We start from the raw sequence: 19,348 nt of genomic DNA, 5'->3' as shown, positions 1-19,348 counted from the left end.
TTGGTGATGCAGAAGCTGGTAGGGGGCAATTGAGGTGGCAGGAGAAGGGCTAATCATTTCAGTCATTACTCCACCGTGAGCCCTGATCGTGGGGATTAGCAGACATACAAACAGGGGGGATGTTGTGTTACTGCTACATAAGACTGTTGGGGATTTAGGGAACAGAAAAAAACACTGTCTCTCCGCAGTTGCTCTTGGTAATTGTGTCTGCAGAGCTGTAAGCGGAGATCCGGCAAGAAGAGTGTCCGTCCTCTCATAACCTGGTTCCACTGTTGAAGATCCAGTCAGACCATCTTCTGATCTATCCATCTATCCCAATGGTCTTTTATGCTGTTTTTAGCCTACATTTAAAAAACCTGTGTCGTTTTCTAGGACATAGTTTCTGTGGAACGGCAGGAGTTCATTAGAAAGTAGTCGGTGGGACTGCTGGCGCGCTGCAACCAGTGCTGAGAGATCTCTGTTTACACACTGTCCCGCTAGGTTTCAGCCATTCACAACAAAAACGGTGAAGAATATAGGAGATATGCAGCTGTGCAGTTTGGAACCAGACAGAGATCAAACGGAAATGGAGCTTAATTCTCTTTATATATGTCCTCCATTGTCAGAAAAATGCCACAAGAACAGGTAAAAAATAAAATAAAACAGGACTTTGAATGGAGGGAAAATCAGAAGAAAAACTGCATTGATCTATTTCAGATGTATGCACACATGCAACGTTTTGGATCTGGTGAGCTCCACTTGTACATGTGCCCCACCCCTCTCCTGACAAACATGCAGTGTGGGAGAGGAAGGGGGGGGGGGGGGGGGGGCTCACATGCTCGCCTGCCTGCCAGCATTGATGCAGAGCTGATCGCTTGACAGAGCACAAAGAGGCCAGAGAGGCAGGCTGGCTGTGGTGCCTGCAGGACCTGAAAATTGGGGCGGGAGAATTTCACATGCTGCAACATGCAGGACATGTGGAAATCAGGGAACGTACATTCACATCAATAGACGCAAAGTCACAGCTCACTAACTCAATCACTGACAGCACCCAGAGTCCTGAAGTGGGACGAATAGCAAGTCCAGCTAATTAAACTGTCATGTGCTGCTGACTACTTGGGTTCTGAGTAGCATATGCATACAGAAGCACTCATTTCAAGTGTGTGTTTAAAACGTAAACTGTTTCTTTTCTTGGTGAAAAGGTTATCAGTCATTGGATGATAGACATCTACAGGTATTTTTCCCAGACAGAAGAGAAAAACTGGTTTAATGAACTCACTAATCTGTCTAGAAAATAAAGGCAGGCGTGTAGTTTTAGGGCACACAGTATCATGTGGATGGATGGATGGATGGATGGATGGATGGATGGATAGATGTATTGAAAGATGGATAAATGCCAAAAAAATTGTTTTGTTTTTGCAAAATCATTGTAGATTAGCAACAAATGTCAATGAGAATCACATCAATATCACAAATACTATCAGCAAAACTATAAATTATTTTTGACTTTTTTCTTATTCGTGTGTTAAATAGATTTTTCTCTATTGTCACAGAGGTTTGGTTCAATTCATTGATCTTTTCTGTAACCTTTTGTGGATCTTTTGGGGTCTCCTGCTTATTCACAAGCTTTCTCATTTTCTAAATCTGAAACAAAAGCTTGTCTGGCTAAATGCAAATTTAATCTTTGTTGGTTTTGTAAATTATTTAAAACAGGTAAAAACATGAGGATAGTATAAAGAAACAGAGAACTCTGGGAGTATTTTGGGACCTTTCTTTGCAAATTGATTTGTTATGAGCCCTCACAGCGCAGTGTTGAACCACCACAACACAGATCTCCTGGCCAACATCTCTCCAGCTACCATCATTCAGGGGAAGCAGAGGCTTTTAAAGGCCAGCTTAGAGATACAATCTTTGCAGCGGGTGCTGAGTCTCTAAGCGTCTTCCTGGTGGGACATGTCCAAAACACCTGGGAGGTTGCCTTAAGGCATCCTCTCTGGATGGATGCACACACCATTTCTTGGAAGCACTTTTCCCTGTTGTTTGTATTTTTTAGAAAAGTTTTAAAATGTGCTATTGACTTCTGAAATAACACCAGGATGACTATTGAAGTAGACACTGCAGGTAGATTTTACTCTTGGCATGTCTATTCAAAATGACTTTAACGTTACAACCAACCAAGCGTGTACCTTTGAGCTTTTATAGATGTTCCATATCCTCTTTTGGAGAACTAACACAAAGTTAACACTAATTTCATTTCAATTTATCATTTCAATTTATCATTTCAATTTATCATTTCAATTTATCATTTATCAATTTTTCATTTATCCTCTCAATCATGGTTCTAAGAAAGTTTGGTTTCAAAAGCATAAAACTGTAAATATAACATGGCCACTTTGTACTGTACATCTGGAAATTTAGTTTTTTTTAATTAAAAATATGCATCTTTAAGTCGTTGCTAGTTGTATGATACTTTTTTACCCATTAAGATGCTCCTCCAGTTGCTTCCTTGTTCCTAACTAAACCTATTGGACTGAAATGTATTTAGAATCCTTTTGCGATCTTTACCAGGCCTGTAATTATTGTTCAATTAAGCACTGAATTGATTTCTATTCCTCCGATTTAACCAACATGATCACTCTGAGGCAGATCAAACTGACCTATACCATTAAAAGAAATCGTTTTAATGAGATAAATCAATGATTGGGTCGATCTTGAAAAACACCATTTGAATTGAGACATGGTAGGCTTATTTTACTATAACGTAAAAACGACCAAGTGCATCACAGCAGACAACACACTACTGATGTCAGCAAGAACTGATCAGTCCGTCGTTTCAGTCCAATTTGTGGAAACAATTTGAATTTAGCCAAGTCATGTGACCATACGGTGTGCTAGAATGTTCCCTTTGAATTCTTTGGATGTGGAACAACAACAGTGGGCTGAACTTTAGGAAACTAAAATGTGAATGGATTTGACATTCATTCTAGTTTACTTAAGAGGTGCCTGGAAATGTGCTGGTTTAAGCAGGGGAATCTTCTGTTCCATACATTATTTTAAACCATGACGTCTTAGGGGATTACCAACAGTAACCTTAGAAACGATGGTCCCAGCTCTTTTCTGGTCATTGACCAGCTCCTGCCGTGTGGGTCTGAGCGGAGTCCTCACCTTTCTTAGATCTTCTCCAAGCTGCTTGGCAGTTGCCCCTTAGGCCTTTTCAGTCTTGTGGAAGTCTGGTGTCTTTGGACAGCTCTTTGGTCTTGGCCCTGTTATTAGTTGTGTCTTGTATGGGGTGGACAGGTGTCCTTACGCAGCTAACCACCTCAAACAGGTTTCTTCTAATTTAGGATAATGAGTGGAGGTTGACTATTTAAGGCACACTAACAGGTCTTTGAGGGTCAGAATTCTAGATGATAGACAGATGTTCAAATATGTATTTGTAGCAGTTGCATATAAATAAATAATTTAAAAAAAATCATGCAATGTGATTTTCAGATTTGTTTTAGATGGTGTCTATCACAGTGGGCATGCACCTGAGACGAAAATGTCAGACTTCCATGATTTTTAAGTGGAAGAACTAGCAAAATCACAGGGGGTTCAAATATTTCTCTGCCTCACTGTATCTCAACGGATAAAAAGCAAGGGAATGAAAATTTACAGGATTAATTTGAATGAGAAAAAGGAAAGAAATACAAAAAAAAAACAGAAAACAACCTTTAAAGACTAGAATCCATCTGCTTTTACAGTTATTATACCAAATCTTATTCAGAATGACAACAGTATAGAACATCAATAGCTCATTAAATGAAAAATAGTGATCAAAAAAACAGTAATACAAGGTTTGGCTTTTACTCTAAGATATTCAGACACACGCTGTGAGAACTGGTACCATCAAGGATTTGCACAATAATGAGTGTGCCACAATTACCAGGGCTTTTATGGAAGGATGAATTAATATTCATAAGAATAGAAAACTGGAACAACTGGCCCGTGTTTTTTACGTGACTCCTTTACCGGGCATGGATTAATTAATGTTGTTAGTAAACAATAACAGGCATGCTTATCCTCGTATACCTGCACAGAAATTAGAAACCTGATGTGAGCAAAAAGAGATTCTTTTTTCCCTCTCATTAAAACATCAAAAAGATTCCTTGCAGAATCTTTTTTTTTCTTTCCGTGCACATAATGGTCTTCTGGTTGGTTGACTGCATTACCGTTCTGTTTCACACCTTGCCTCCGGTAACCTGAAGGAAAAGGCATAAAAGCTGAGTGCGCATCTATACTCTGGTTTGCAAACGTTCACCGCTGACCTAATAAAGAGCTGCGGCAGCATCGAGAAGTGGAAACCACTGCATCCCTGTATTGCGTCAGGTCCTAATCAGTAAAGTAGCATGCAGTTTCACCGTCAAGCTGCTTTCCAACACCTGAAGCTTTTGGCAGGACGTCACCTTCACACCGGGCATGTGATGCGCTCTGACAGCGCAGTGGATGAGCAGGGAGGGGCATCTTCCTAGGTTTTTTTTCCTACTGTTTACTAGCGCATGTCCGCCACCTGCAGTCGGAAGAGGCTTGGTACGAAATGTCAAAGCTGTGCAAATCTCATGAATCTTGCTCCAAGCTTTTTCTTCACAGCTCTGTTAGGATATATGAAAGACTTGGCCGGGCTAAAACCGCAATTATTAATTTCTCCTCCATGATCAATTGTCAAACGGTTGGGACTTCCATGAACAAAAAGGACGCTACTCATTCATCACTACGAAGTCCAAATCCCTCAATGGTCAAAGTTTGACCTGGTTCAGTGTTGAGTGACCACGCTGAGCCCAAAAATAAACATAAAAACTTTCATAGCGGCACACAAACGGGAGCGTTTTGAACATGGAAGCCCGACTTTTCAATGAAAGTAGTCACTTGAACGCGCGTTGGCTAGGGCGATGTGTACTGTATGTAGCGTGATTAGTGTTGTACAATAACTGGAATAAAAAGAAAGGAAATGTTCCTGTTGTAAAAAAAAAGTTGACCCAATCTGGGACTCAAGAATGAAAAATCTGGTACACTTACAGTGTCCTTTGGAATTCACAAGGGATCACAAAGAATAACAAACTGTCAGAGGGGGAAAAAAATGAAAGACAGAACACAAGAGAGCAGCGCCTGGTGTGGGGACTGTTGCTGTGGGCTTTTGAATATGTGTGTTGGGGAAGATTAAAGATTTGATAGGAGGAAATGATGCCAAGTTCTACCTCTTTTCAGAATTTGCTCTCAGGGGCCCTACTGTGCTTAAAATAGAGCTTGTCTAATAGAGAAAAGGGCCAGCAGAGATGGGAGAAGCGTCTTCAAAAGTCCTCTTTGGGAAACGAATGTAATTTGGGATTGGCTGGATAGTTACTCTTTTTTTTTTTTTTTCCCTTCTCCTTCCCCCTCAGCCACTCATAAAGCGTGACATGCAATAGTGGGACGCCGGGGTCTCTGAGCTGCTTTAAGCCTGACGCCAATGCCCACACCGCCACCAAGGACTCATTTCACACACAGCACTACAAAATCAGCGTGAAGAAATAAAAGAGGGACTCAGGAAAAGATCAGCGGGGATATGAAAGTGATAGATGAGGATGTGGGGGGAGGGTTGAATAAAGGCTATGACTTTATTAGTATTATGTCAAGACCTGACAGAATGGAGATGTGTTCCAGTTGTCTTCAAGAATGATTTTTTGACTGGAGTCCTGTGCTGATTTTTATTTTTTTTAAGTGTTCGCGGGATTTATTAATCACAGGTTAATTCCTTTAGTATCCAAATTCTGTTTCTAATTGGTCTGAAGAAAACATACAGAAAAACTGAAGAAATGGGACTTTTTTCTAGGGCACTTCCCTGTTAAATTCCTAAGATTTCAACACAAAGTGGAGCTATTGTTCTTAACAAGGCCGCGGATTAAACACAACAGAAGTTTGCTACACACTGCAGTTAACTCAATTCAAAATGCTAATTCTAAAAATAAATCTCAGGGATTTTGCAGCCAAAAATATAATTCAAATTTTACATGGTTTCACGGTTTTTATCAAAAAGTGTCCTACTTTTGTTTTTCACAGTCAAACAAAAGTGTGTGTACTCACAATGAATACCAATAGTTAATCTCTTAACGCCAGAGCTTTAGATCCACTGTTGACGCTTTTTAAATAGTGTAACTTGTCGATCATTCTCGCAATTATTGAAATTCCTCTGGATTCTGAATATGCAACACCTCACTGTAGTAAAGTGCTGACACAGTCAATGATTCTAAAAAACTTGCCTTTATTTTACGTTAGTAACGTGTTGCATATCGGCCCAAAGCTGCTGTCCCTGTCAGAGTCTGTTGGAATTAGGGATGCCACAGTTCTTGCCTTAAAACCAAACAATATGGCACATGTTTGAACCCAACTGTATATGTTTGCATATGTTTACATTTAAAGTGTGAAAGATATGTCTTGTGTTAAATTTAATATATGTAATATTGTTTTACAATGTAAAGCCAGGCATCATATAAGACAGCTAAAAGGGTTTTCTTCATTGTTGTGTTCTCATTAGCAAATCAAAGAAAAATATTAATTTTGATTTTGTTTGGTTAAACACAAATCCTTTATGGAATAAAAAAAAAAGCATTGAGGTTTGAACCAAACTGTAGGGGAATTCTATCCCTGGTTAGAATCATGAAAATTGCGTAAATGGTCAAAGACTTACTCTAATGTTTCCAGCAACAGCTCTGGTATTGATAGATATATTGATAGATATATTGATAGATATATAGGTAGGTAGGTCGGTCGGTCGGTGTTTATACAGTATAGACCAATATATATCTATATAGATGTAGATAGATGGATTTCTCAAAACTAGAACCTCAACATTATGGACAGTATGTAATCAAAACTTTTTTAAGTTAATAGAAACCAACAATGGCTGACGGACGAAACAGTTAAATAATTTTAACGTTTTTGCATGTGGCACTTATCTGCTTTTTTCCATTTTTCTTTGTTTTTCTGTCTCTTCCAGGTGGAGAAGGCTCAGCTGAGACTGGCCAGAAGGAGACGTCCACCTGTGACATTTGCCAGTTTGGGGCAGAGTGTGATGTGGACGCAGAGGATGTTTGGTCAGTATCAAACCCTGACATTTTGCGCCGCCCTTTTTCCTTAGAGCGCTCTGTCCAAATGCTCCCTTTCTTGTTTTGAGTCAGCGCAAGTGTGAACACAAAGAACGTTACACAGAGCTCCTCTTCATCCACTCCCACTACCAAACCCCCGCTGAGGGGTTTAGTGCATGGCTGACCATTTCATTTAACCTCAATTACCAGAGAAGGGCTGGGGAGAAAGGAGATTTTCGCTTATTCTGGAAATCCAATTACCATCTTTATAGGACTTGACAATGTCAGACCAAAAACGACTTTGACTCACACAAGAAAAAGTAGCACAGTCGTGAAACAATGTTTGTCATAGAGCTAGCCATTTATTCCAGATGGATGTATTTTTGGCTCCTTATGTTGTACTGAGGAAGCAGCACAGCCTAAGGGTTACATAAAAACATCTGTGTAAAGAACCCAATTAAATATAGGCTCAACTGGTGAATTGTCATTGCACCAAAACCAGCGCTTTGTGCAGCCTGAATGAGATCTAAACAAAGCAGTGCTGCTGATTTTTCCTGCAGAACATAATCAGCAAAAGGAAGCTACGCTCGTAAGGAATCCCACATGTATACCGCTAGAAATTAGAAGCGCCCTGAGACTACGACTCCATCAGACTGCGTGATGTAATGGAAAGATAATGTACCCTGGTGGGCAATAACTGTAATGCCAAGGAATGGCTTCATGATGCATTTTGGGCCTTGCCGAAAATATTAAACAGCTGGTGTCCACTCTTTTCAACGCCACCCACCTTCGCAAATGCACCCTAATATGCTACTAAAACGTAGAAATTGATTCATTGGCAATTTCTTAATGCCCAACGGGAGAATTCCTGCACACGCTGCAGCTCAAAAGCAGTCGACGGTTTATAGGTATCAAACACCAAGCGTCAAGCCTTTAGGATTGTCCAACACGGAGCAAAGATATGGGGGAGGTGGTAACAGACGGAGGGATGCAGTCTGGATCAAAAAAAAAAGAAGACATAAATATTAAAGCAGACAAATAAATATTTCAGTGTCTCCTCTTGTAAAATGGAAACGACAAGTTCTCTTTAATCTTTAAAATTTTCCCCCAAGGTGTTTTGATAAGAATGCTTCTGCTGAATAATCAGGCAGGTAATTGCAAGCCAACAGTGGGTAATTTTCATCAAATAGCAGCCAACAACTGGCGCAGCATAAGTTCATTTTGATTAAAATGGGAGGTCATTCCAATCAAGCTGCAGCTGGTTTTAATCTAACAGTCGGTTAATCACAGAGTGATCAGGGGGAGGTGATTGTAATCAACAGCCAGGTGATTGTAAAGTGATGTGTTTATAATGCGTCACACAAAATTTCCATACAAGTCTCGATTATTGTATATCCATGTTTGTTAGGATTCTTTTTAGGTTTCTCAGATGATGAAGGTGTGTTTTCCTGTCTTTGCTTCTCTTTAAAAATTATTTGTTGAATTTATACATTTACAAAATGTATCATCTTTTAATCTATTCTACAAGTGTCCCCAGTGGTCCGTTATTTATGATTTTATCGTTCTTAGTCAAAATAAAAATAAAAACCTATGTCGTTTTCTACAACATAGTTTCTGTTCAGTTCTTCTAGAAATTTGCCTCTGAGTTGTGGGCAGGAATGTTGGCCCACCCCTAATTTCATTCATCCATCTAATTACGCGCTCTCCTGCTAGCTTACAGCCCCTCACACCCCCAACCCAACAGTACCAATATAACCAAAAAAAAGGGAGGCATATTGCAGCCGACAGTTCTGAGCGACGGCCGCTCAGACCAGAAAAACAGAGACGTACATGATCTATTTGTCTACAGGTAGATGCATTAGAATGGAGCAGAGCCGGGAGCGTTGCGGCCCGCTGATTGTAGCTTCTAACAATTATGCCCTTTTTAAACTGCATTATTTTGTCTGCTCTGGATTTACAGCGATTTCAATAAAGAAATACTCAGAAATTCTATTTCATGCCAATTTTTTCTGAAGGGCCTAAACCATGTTTTTCTTAAACCTTTCAGAGTAAACTATATCAATGTATTTGGTAATGTCTTACCTTTGGCACACTAAATAGCGATTCTTTTTATGAAATATGACTTATTTTCAGCACTGATATTCCTACCCGGAAATAAGACGGCTCGATCTCTGAGGCTCCGCCTTTCGCTCCTTGTGGGTGTCGCCCATTTCATGACGTCATCCTAGACTGTCTGCATTTCGCTCACGAAAAACAAATGGCATTTAAACTTTATCCAAGATGGATGTGCAGATTGTGCGTATAAATGTAAAGCATTTTGATGATCACCACTAGCTCCGTGGAGAAAGTGAGCGTGTGTTAGCCTGGGGGCGGGGCTGGCAGCGCAGACTCTTCCTGGAAGGGGGCCGTTCTTCACTTTGTGACGTCACAATGTGGGAACCCTCTCGTCTCTGTGGATTGGGAGCAGCTGGTGCTCAGAGAGCAGGTATTTAGGCTTAGGAATGCCCAGAAATGTGTGAATAGATCAAAATACCGCTTTGGGATTTCTTTTTAGTGAGGGATGAACATTATATTCCACTTAAAAGCTCAAAAAGTTGATTTTGTAGGCCCTTTAATACATGTCCTCCATCATGAGAAGAAGGCCACAAGAACATGTTAAAAACAGCTCAATTTTAACACCAGTTTTCAACAGAGTGGGTCTTCAAAAGTCCAGGTTAAAGCTAAATTACTTAGTAGCAAATTAAACCTCTTCAGGGATAAGCTTTTTTATTATCCCAAAATAGCTATTTTCTACATGTGACTTTAATTTTGATATCAAGTATATTAATGGTATACACTGGATACGTTCTATAAATTACTTTGGTGTAATTTGCATAGTACTCTGCTTTATTTTTTTAAATGTTTATAGATGTTTGTGTAGATTTTTTTATAGATTTTGTAAAACTCTTTATGTACATTTCTCAGGTATAGATGAACATTTTTTATAATTTTCTCTCTTGTTTAAACTCTCGAAGTTCAAACCTTTATAGAAAAATATTATTATATGAATGGAAACAAAAAAGGATAAAAAACTGTGGCAGATTCCTTTGACTGTGCAGAACTTTTCGTCTGCAATGCGATGTTTGTTGGTAGGAGAACTTGCAAACAGTCCAGATCTTAACGGTAGCAATCAAAAAATGCATGAACTAAAGAGAACTGTACCGATGACACAGCCAATCAGGATGCAGAAGACATGCAAAACTGCACAGACAAAAAAAATCTGCAAACTGGGAGAAGTCAAAAGTCTGACTTAATTGAGTGACAGCAAAAATGTGACTTCAGTTGTACTTTAGATCTTGTGAACATTTTCACAGTTGCTGTGAACTCCAGCTATAATTTTCCTGCCAAATATTTCTCCTGTTGATTCAATTGCCAACAAAAAAGCTAAAATAGCGGAGAGGATGCTTGTTTTATGGCCGCCTCCTCCTCTTAGCCTCAGCAGACTTAAAACCACTGGCTTTGGAGGCAGGATTTGTGTCATTACACAAAGGAGCCCAACAGGGATTGCGAAGGCGCGCCCCATTAGCTCCAAGAACAGAAGCAGCATCCTGTAAGTAGCGCACTCATTTACCTGCACCTGTTAGCAGTTTTTTTGCCCCGTTCGCTATTTTTACTGAGAAAAGGTCCATTAAAAAAGTCTAATCTGTTAAAGTAGGTGAAGAAATAGAAATGGGGTTTAAAAATGATCAATTTTCCAAAAAGAATGTTTGCTATATAAGACATCTTGAATTGATGAACATAAACATTTTCATGTTTTGGATTGCAGTCAAGTTGTGATGGTCTCCAAAGAATGAAATTCAGTGGGCAAAAAAATACAAGTAATCTTTTAAAAGTGGGATAATTATTGGTGTCAGATCATCTGGTTTATCATATTTGACTAAACTTGAGATCTGCTAGGATTTCTATGGACAACCGTGAAGGCTTTATAGAAAACGTAGAGAAAGAGAACACATCCAGAAATGAGCAGTTCTCTTGGAAAAAATGTCATAGTGATGCTGAAGGTCAAAGGAGGATGGCAGAACTGGTTCAGGATGACAGAGAGGCAACATTAAATCAAAGGCCCACTTGAACATGACTGCGCCACTGTGCTCTAATAGTCTCCACAGTCACGGGATCTCAATCTAACACACACGGAAGCATGTTTGGGGTGTGACTGATATGCTGTCGAAAATATCCGCTGCAGCTCCCAATGGGAAACTGGATCTATGAGGAGCTCGCATAGCACCTGCTCTGACAAATGAATCCACCTCTGAAAAAAAAAAAAAGGGGGTCAGTTTGGTTTCTAGGAAGGTGCACCCAGCAAGGCGGATGGCGGGTGCATGTATAGCCTTCTGTTAGCTGGATACAAAACCGACTTTGATACAAGTTTGGAAACAAATTTGAACTTTACTACCTTTTGCATAAAAGCCCTACAATAGGGGAAGACCCTACCTTTTATTCATAACCTGGATCAGGGGTCTTCAGTCAATCAGAAGCTGCAATGATGGGGGAGAACCAGGGAAAGCACCATTGGGCCTGAAATGACTCATCCTTGTAAGGGTGTGGGACTCCTGCATACAGAGCACAGCAAGCTTGAAGCAAGCGGGGGTGAAAATACGGAGACCAAACCATCACTGATGTGACACCAGCCTGCAGCCCTCTTCCTCAGTGCAATTGAGTTTATTTCTAGAGTCCTCAGTCACGGCAAAAGTCTTCTCACAGGACGAACAAGAGAAATAGATACCATCCAGTCCAACAGTAAGTCAATGTACATCAGTCTGTCAAATTATTTTTATACGATGGCAAAGGAGCCTCAAAGACTGAATAGAAAGTGCTGTTTTAAACCATCCCTAAAGAGATCGTAAGGAAAGGGAGTGACTGCCTTTTAACAGTGAGAAACCTCAGCAGAGCAACAAACAGGAGAGGACAGCCTGTCTGCTATTGACAAATGAGTTTTGATTGATTTGAAAGTTTTAGACTAATTTAGCCCTGCACCAAACATTTTAAAGACCCACTAAGATGAAAATTGTGTTTTTGGTGTTTTTAATATGTTCTTGTGGCATTTTTCTGATGATGTAGGACATATATTAGGGTAAAATTGCATTTAAAGAATCAATAGGCGATAAGGCTATAAGGTTTGTTTTACTATGTGTGGTTTACACACCAACCTACAGGTGGCGATGTAGTCAAGTCTACAAAAGAGAAAAGAACAAGTCCGTAAAATACAATCCAGTATCAATTAATGTAGTGGAGGAGCTAAAACAAGAAATAATTCAAATTCCCTTTGATAACACAGCCAACGGGTTTTTAACGGTGCGTTTGTTGAATTTTAATAAATCCACCCATATAACAAAACCACTTGTGGTCTGAAGTGCTTTGTGGCAATTATATTATCATTATTATAGCCAAGGTTTAAACTTTAAAACAACATGAAGGTTTTCTTTCGTGCCATCAAACAAGTTTCGTAAAGTTTCAGGATTCATTGGAGGCTGAAAAACTACGAAACTACGGGTCACTGAACAGCATTTATCTAGATCGGTCCACACTCAGTGGAGTCGAAGAGCATCTCTGAAATGCTTTACTTTAATAATGCAAACGAATGTCCTGACATTTGTAGCACCAGAAGGCAACAAATGATTCTGTGCAGCCTAGCTGAAAAATAATTCCACCTGTATCCTCTTTGCATTCGGTTCTAGTCGTTTTTAGACACCTTTTTTTGTTTTCAGCAATCAGACAATATTAAAGAATGAGGTTATGCTTGATTCAGTAAACATAGTCATTTAATCTTGTTTATATCAAAAGGTCCTATTGATTATATTTATTTTTGAATAAAATTCCTCTCAGGATTTATTTTCCTCTTTATGCTTCATATAAGATCAGATGTGTCTTGGTTGGTATGAATCGGTTTGGGCAGCTGAAAAACCTTGTTATCCACACCTCACCCGGCTGAGGCTCTCTACTCTGGAGGCAAGAAAAAGAAAATACCAGTTTGCTTCCAAAGGGATCAATAGAGTGTCACAAAAACCAATTTAGATCCATTTGTGGTGTAAAACTGTAATTACCCACAAAAATCCATGCTTTCAAAGCCATCAATAGCACCCATCGTTGTTAATACAATTACAGGCGGAGGAGCATATAGGAAGGCAGCCTCAGTGATGGCGCTGCGGGGGACACTTGCTGTGTGAGCATGAGATCCCCCGAGGAAAGAATGAGGGGGTTTTTCAAAGCCAGCACTTGTGTCCACATTGAGGCCAGTTTTGTGAAGAGAATAAAGAGAACTTAAGTGAAAAGGCAGACAAAGAACAAGGCAAAGGCCAAGATCCAAGGTTGGAAAGTGCCTTTGCAGTCGTCTTTGAGCTGGATTCCTGCACACGATGAATGAATCTTCTGAAAGCCTTTTACACGCTCGCTGGGTCAACTCATGAGATAATGATCCATGTTGACCCCATACACCTTCCTCCTTTGCAAAAGAAATAATATAAAAAATTAGGTTCTACTTCATTCTTTCTTCAATGCCTTTCCTTTTTGTAGTTGCTATGTAACGATTCACCTTTATTTCCCCCTTTACTTGTGAATGAAGGTGATACCTCTGCATCTTGTATGGCCGGAACTGCAAAATGCTAGACATGCAACACAGCAGGAACACAAAAGAAACCCAAAACGTAATCACCCAAGAAAACAACAGAAAAATGAATCTAAAATTAATTATATCTAGTAAAAGAAAAAGCTTAAACATAGAAAGGAGAATTATAAAGCATTGATTTTAAAACTAATGGGCTAAAATAGGCAGAAAATGAGGCTACATAGATGCTGTGCCTCATAAAAGGAAATTGTGATACAGTTTTTGTAACAGGAGTTGCGCTCTATAAATAACCTACAATAGACCAAATATGCGATGTAGGGATGTTTGTTTGTAACAATAAATATAGATATTTTTAGGCAGTAAAACCCCTCACCACACACTTTATGCACTTTTTCTCAGACAGACATGAACATTTTAACAAAAGCTATTCAGGACATGGAACAGTACACTGTGAAAAAGAAATCATACAAAATTGCACTGAAAAAAATATGCAAAACAGTGAGACAGTGAAAGATGAACTCCGATATAGAGCAGCACTGCTGTATTGTTATTATTTTTGGGTGTGGAAGAATGTGACTGACCTTCACCTTTGAGATACAATTCAGTAAAGACCTTCACATCGCATACCACTTTCTGACCTGACAACAAGGTCTGGTGAAACGGTGAAACATCTGCAAAAGCTGACATTACATCATGTTATATTACGTCATCTTTAAATCATCATGTTATATTTTAGTTTATAATAATCAATTCTCTCATCAGACAAATGTACGTTAAAGATGCTTTTACCTTGACATACTTCAAACTGCTATTTTCCTCAGAAGGTTTTGTACCTGCTGTCAAAAAGTATCCAAAAAAGTAACATCTTCAACTTGGATTTATTTGTTTAAAGAAAATAAGATATTATTGAAATAATGGGATGACGTTATTACGGCGGCCGACAGGGCTCACACTACATACAAAAGAAACAACACAACAACATAAACTGCAGCACAATGGAAATGACGGAAAAAGAGAAAATGAGGACTTTTTTTTCCTACCGGCGGAAAAAAAACAATTTTGTTTCAAACTATTTACCCAGCTCTCCACATGTGCAGTGCATGTAACGCTTTTTGTCTCTTTTTAAAATTACGACTTTTAAGTTGTAAATTTAAGAGAAAAAATCTTGTTAATTTACGAGCTTTTTTCACGTAAATTTACGAGACAAAAACTCTTAAATGTACACGTTTTTATCTCATAAATTGACGAGAAAAAAAGTCATAGATTAACGAGGAAAAAACACCGAAGTTGTCTGTTTATCGGAGCCTAGCTTGAAGATGAAATATATCTTTTGTGAAGCTTTATTTCCGGATAGGTTTAAAAAACAGAGAGATTCGGAACCTTTTGGCGACTCAAAATCAGATTATTATCAGTGGAGCCGGCTCTTCGGGGTTCAGTGTTGGTAAAGCGGAGTTTCATATGTAAAATAAGGAGCTCAGAGACACGTTTGGGTGTAGAGGACCGCTGCAGCCTTTATCCTCCTTTTCATTCACATAACCTGAAGTTCATCTGTCTCATTACGTCATGAACCTGTCATCCGAACACCAATGCGAAAGTAAACAGTGTTTCATACGCCCCCTCCTCCAGATGAAACTTCCCGTTTGAACATTAAACAATAAAGAGGAATGAAAATAGTCTGTTGTATTTAACCACCCATCAATTAATAAAACATTAATAAATCGTAAATCAAACAAATGAACTTCCAAACATTTGGAACGTTATCAATAAACATTCAGCTCACCTTTTCAATTGAGTTTAGTCGGTTTGCTCTGCTGCTGCGTGGCGTTCACTTACTGCTCTGTATGCTCACTTCCACTTTAATCTCATAAAATTACGATTTTTTTTCTCTCGTAAATTTAGGGTTTAAAATCTCTTAATATAACGTTTTGTTTTTTTTGGTAGCCCTAAAGCTCCCTTGAACCGAATAGTTAGAAACTGCATTATTCTTTTTCCGCCAGTGGGTAAAGAAAGTCGTCGTTTCCTCTTTTTCCATCATTTCCGTTGTGCTGCGGTTGTCGTTGTGTTGTTTCTTTTGTATGTAGTGTGAGCCCTGTCGGCCACCGTATGTTATCCTAGTTTATAAATGTGTTAAGTTTTGGCAACGCAGTCTACGCTATTTTTAGGACTGTAAGTCATTCTGAGTATAAATCGCAGCAGCCATAAATAAAGGAAAGCAAAGTTGTTTAGGTTGCACCCCCGACCAAACCATGCAAAAAAATGTATAACTCCTGAAAATACGGTATATTTTTATTGGAACTTTGGATTCTAGGTAACTTCTGGGTTTTTGTGGAGGCCATCTTGCCAATGCAGCCCAGTTTGTTCAGCTTTCTCCCTGCTTTGACCTCCTGATTTATTGTGTGGCAGCCATATTTTTCATGAAACCTTTAACCCTTGTGCTATCTTAGACCTTACACACCCTTACATTGACGTGTTCTCCCTACCATGACAAAGGTGGATAAAGGTGGAATGATTTCATGTAATCCATGGACACCAGTGAAGATCACAAATCATTGAAGAAAAAAGGTTCAGAGCACTGTCTAGTGGGTCTACATGACCCAACTCCCAGTGTTAAAGTGCCTAGGATAGAACAAGGGTTACAACAGTCAGAAAAGAGTCTGCAGACGTTTGAGAAACAGTTTCGATAACTGTCTTTCTCACAGAGGGTTTAGTATGAGAAGGAACTGATACCTCCACAGCGTGGTCGTATGCGGCGCCCGATGCTGCAGAGTTTTAGTGGAGAAATTGGTTGCAGCGTGCAGCAGTTGTCTTTGTTTACGGCCAACACAGTCAGAGCCCAGCAGTGTTTCCCATGCGTTCATTTAATTCAGGCTGCACACAGCACAGTAAAACTTCGTACGGCCCAAATTGATTTTCTATATTTGGAGGAACTGGGCCCGCTCCTGCACTCCCTCCCTGATACGTTCCACAGCAGACGCAAACGTACCGTGACTTATCATCTCCCTCCCACTGCACACAAACCCTCATCTGAACTCTCTGAGCCGGTACACTTCAGTTACGTCCTGCTGTCTACTACTTTTTTCTCTTGTTGTTGATGAATGTACTGTAATGCAAAGGATTACAGTACTGTGCAATTTCACTGGGACTATACGGTGCTATGAAAATGTTCATAAAAACCTATCAAGTAATATTTATTGGAAATTAGGTTTAATTTTAAGATACTTTTTGGCTTCCTTGTTTGGTTGTTGGTCCCTGTAAGGGACTGGACCTTGTTTTGTGGCAGATTACTATAAGCTTCAGGGCCACAATGACCAGACAAATCACAAAATGAGTTTCCTCCAAAGGGTAACAGGGCTCTTTGAGATACAGCGCAGACCGTTCAGTTATCTGGGTAAACAACTTGTGTAGCTGCATCCTCCTGGCAGTGGAAAGAAACCCGGCTAAAGTGGTTTGGGCATCAGGTCAGGATGTCTTATGCACTACATTCTGGACAACACCTGATCGTTATGCCCTCCAGACTGTTGTCAGAGGAGCAGTTTCAGACACTGGCCGCTAGCACACGTCCTCGGGGCAAACTTAGGACTTGCAGAAGAAATTACATCGCTCGACTTGGCCTCCCTCTACGGGAAATGGAGAAGGTGGTTGGCGAGACAGTGGTTGGTGGACGGATGGAGGGACAGAGGGGTGGATAGATGGATGCCTTCTCATTGTAATTCTCAACAAAACCCCTATAATTTGTGAATATTTCCCCAAAAGGTTTGACCTTGGCATGCCCAAAGTAAACAGAAAGCTGTTATCCAAAAAAATTAGGAATTTCCTAAAACAGTTTTCATGTAAAAGTCATCCCCACTTGTTTTTTATTCAAAATAGGTTTTGCTTAAAAAAATTATGCGTCGGATGGGCTAATGTGTTCTGAAAGGGTAGGTTTAAACCTTGTGCTATCTTAGATGACCGCACCTTTGCATTGACATGTTCTCCCTACCATGACAAATCATGGTGTCCATATAATCCATGGACACCAGTGAGGTTCATAAATCATTGAAGAGAAAAGGTTCAGAGCACTGTCTAGTGGGTCTAGATGACCCAACTTCCAATGTTAAAGTGCCTGGGATAGCACAAGGGTTACGGGATTGTGGAATATACATTTCTTTGCCTCAACCATTTTTTTTTCCAAAGGTATGCTGCCACTTACCTTAGCTCTGTAGTAGCCTACTTGTTTTTGTCTTGGTATTTTTATATCATTAACTTGTTTTTGACAGTTTTTTTGTTTTACTCATGATCAGTGGTGTGGCAGGCCTGCTACTTCTTTTTTGTGGTTATTTGCTGGCATACCATGCTGTTTGCGGGAGCATCGTTTACATGATGTCGCTTGGCAACAACAAAATCCAGACGGAGAAGCGACCAGAGATTACAGGACGAGCTGAGGAGTCTGGGGTCTTTCAGAGTTTGTTGGACTCTTAAGGAGTTGTTGCATCTGCCCTCTTTTACGCTGTAGGGCAGTATGGATGCAGCAACAGGAACAGGAATAGGATCCAAACCTGATGCGGAGATCTGATCCATTCTGGGATGTCCCCTAGAGTCTGTGACAGTGGAGGGTCATAGCAGGATGTTATGGAAACTGGAATCCATCCTGGACTATCCTCGTCATCATTTTCTGCATCACAGGTGCACTGAGGAGCTCCCACAGTCAGAGTCTTGAACATCTCGCTGTAGGAAGGAGCACTTTCACAGACCTTTCCATTAGCTATTAGACTCTACAACGCCTTATAGACACTGGACAGTAATTGTTGTTGGAATTCATATTTCTAGTATATTTTTAGACGTATTTATGATCTATCTGCTGCTTTTATTAGAGCTATCGTAAGAAGGTAATTTCCCCTTTGTGGGATTAATAAAGTTTTATTCTTATCTATTCTATTGCTACGGTAAATTACATTTTTAATTGTGGAAATTAAAAATAAACTGTTAAAGAGCTCCAGTAGTCGAAAGAATGATTACCCAACTTCTTCTTGATCTTTAGTCTCTCCGGATGAGATCCAGAAAGTTTACAGCTACCAGAACAAAGACAAAGTTTTCTTCGTTTTCTTTCCTTCCTGTTATGGCAGTTCCTTAAGCTAACTTTAGAAGTCGATCTGGTTTGGACCGCACACACGTAAACGTTTGAGAAACCTGCGCATGGTGGTTGCCTTTTCCCACTCTGCTCCATGCAGTCATCAATCAATAATCTTTGGACTGCCAAATGGCGCGCCACAAAACAATGAAAGGTTCTGGTCCTGTGTGAGTGTTCACTGGTATTTCTTAAACGTTTCCACCGTACTTTTTCCTGCTTCAACGGATTCTGTTCTTTTGCCTTTGTCCCTGTGCTTCTCTCTCCACTCGTTTGTCTGTTGTCTTCCCTCGCTCTGTTTTTCAAAGGATTACAGTGAAATTCAAGGCTAAGGATTATGAAAATCAATGCTGTGTTTGGTTACAACGAGGTTTGCTGCTGGGGATTTGTACACAACATGAGGCGGTTAGTGGATATGTTTTGGCCTCAGCCGCTTGTGTGCGTGTGTTCGGATATGTGTGCTAGTGCTAAACCGTGTGTGTGTGGGTGTGTGTGTGTTTGTGTGTGTGTGTGTGTGTGTGAAGCGGACTCTTCAGCTGGGAGCCAGCAGACAGTCTGCAGGTG

At 39.9% G+C, this 19,348-nt stretch overlaps 1 protein-coding gene across 1 annotated transcript in view; it reads left to right on the top strand.

The window, feature by feature from the left end:
- The window catches only part of tmeff2a (transmembrane protein with EGF-like and two follistatin-like domains 2a), a 157,201-nt gene that overhangs the window by 120,106 nt on the left and 17,747 nt on the right, over nt 1-19,348 (top strand). The window contains exon 5 of the mRNA XM_023950647.2: nt 6,992-7,088. Within this exon, the coding sequence (XP_023806415.1) occupies nt 6,992-7,088 (97 nt within the window). The remainder of the gene's footprint in view (nt 1-6,991; nt 7,089-19,348) is intronic.

The sequence above is a fragment of the Oryzias latipes genome, chromosome 21 (genome assembly GCF_053564925.1).
Source record: "Oryzias latipes strain Hd-rR chromosome 21, Olatipes_Hd-rR_3.1".
NCBI classification, from domain to species: Eukaryota; Metazoa; Chordata; class Actinopteri; order Beloniformes; family Adrianichthyidae; genus Oryzias; species Oryzias latipes.
Note: the sequence above shows the minus strand (reverse complement) of the source record. Positions and strands in the feature narration are given on the sequence as shown.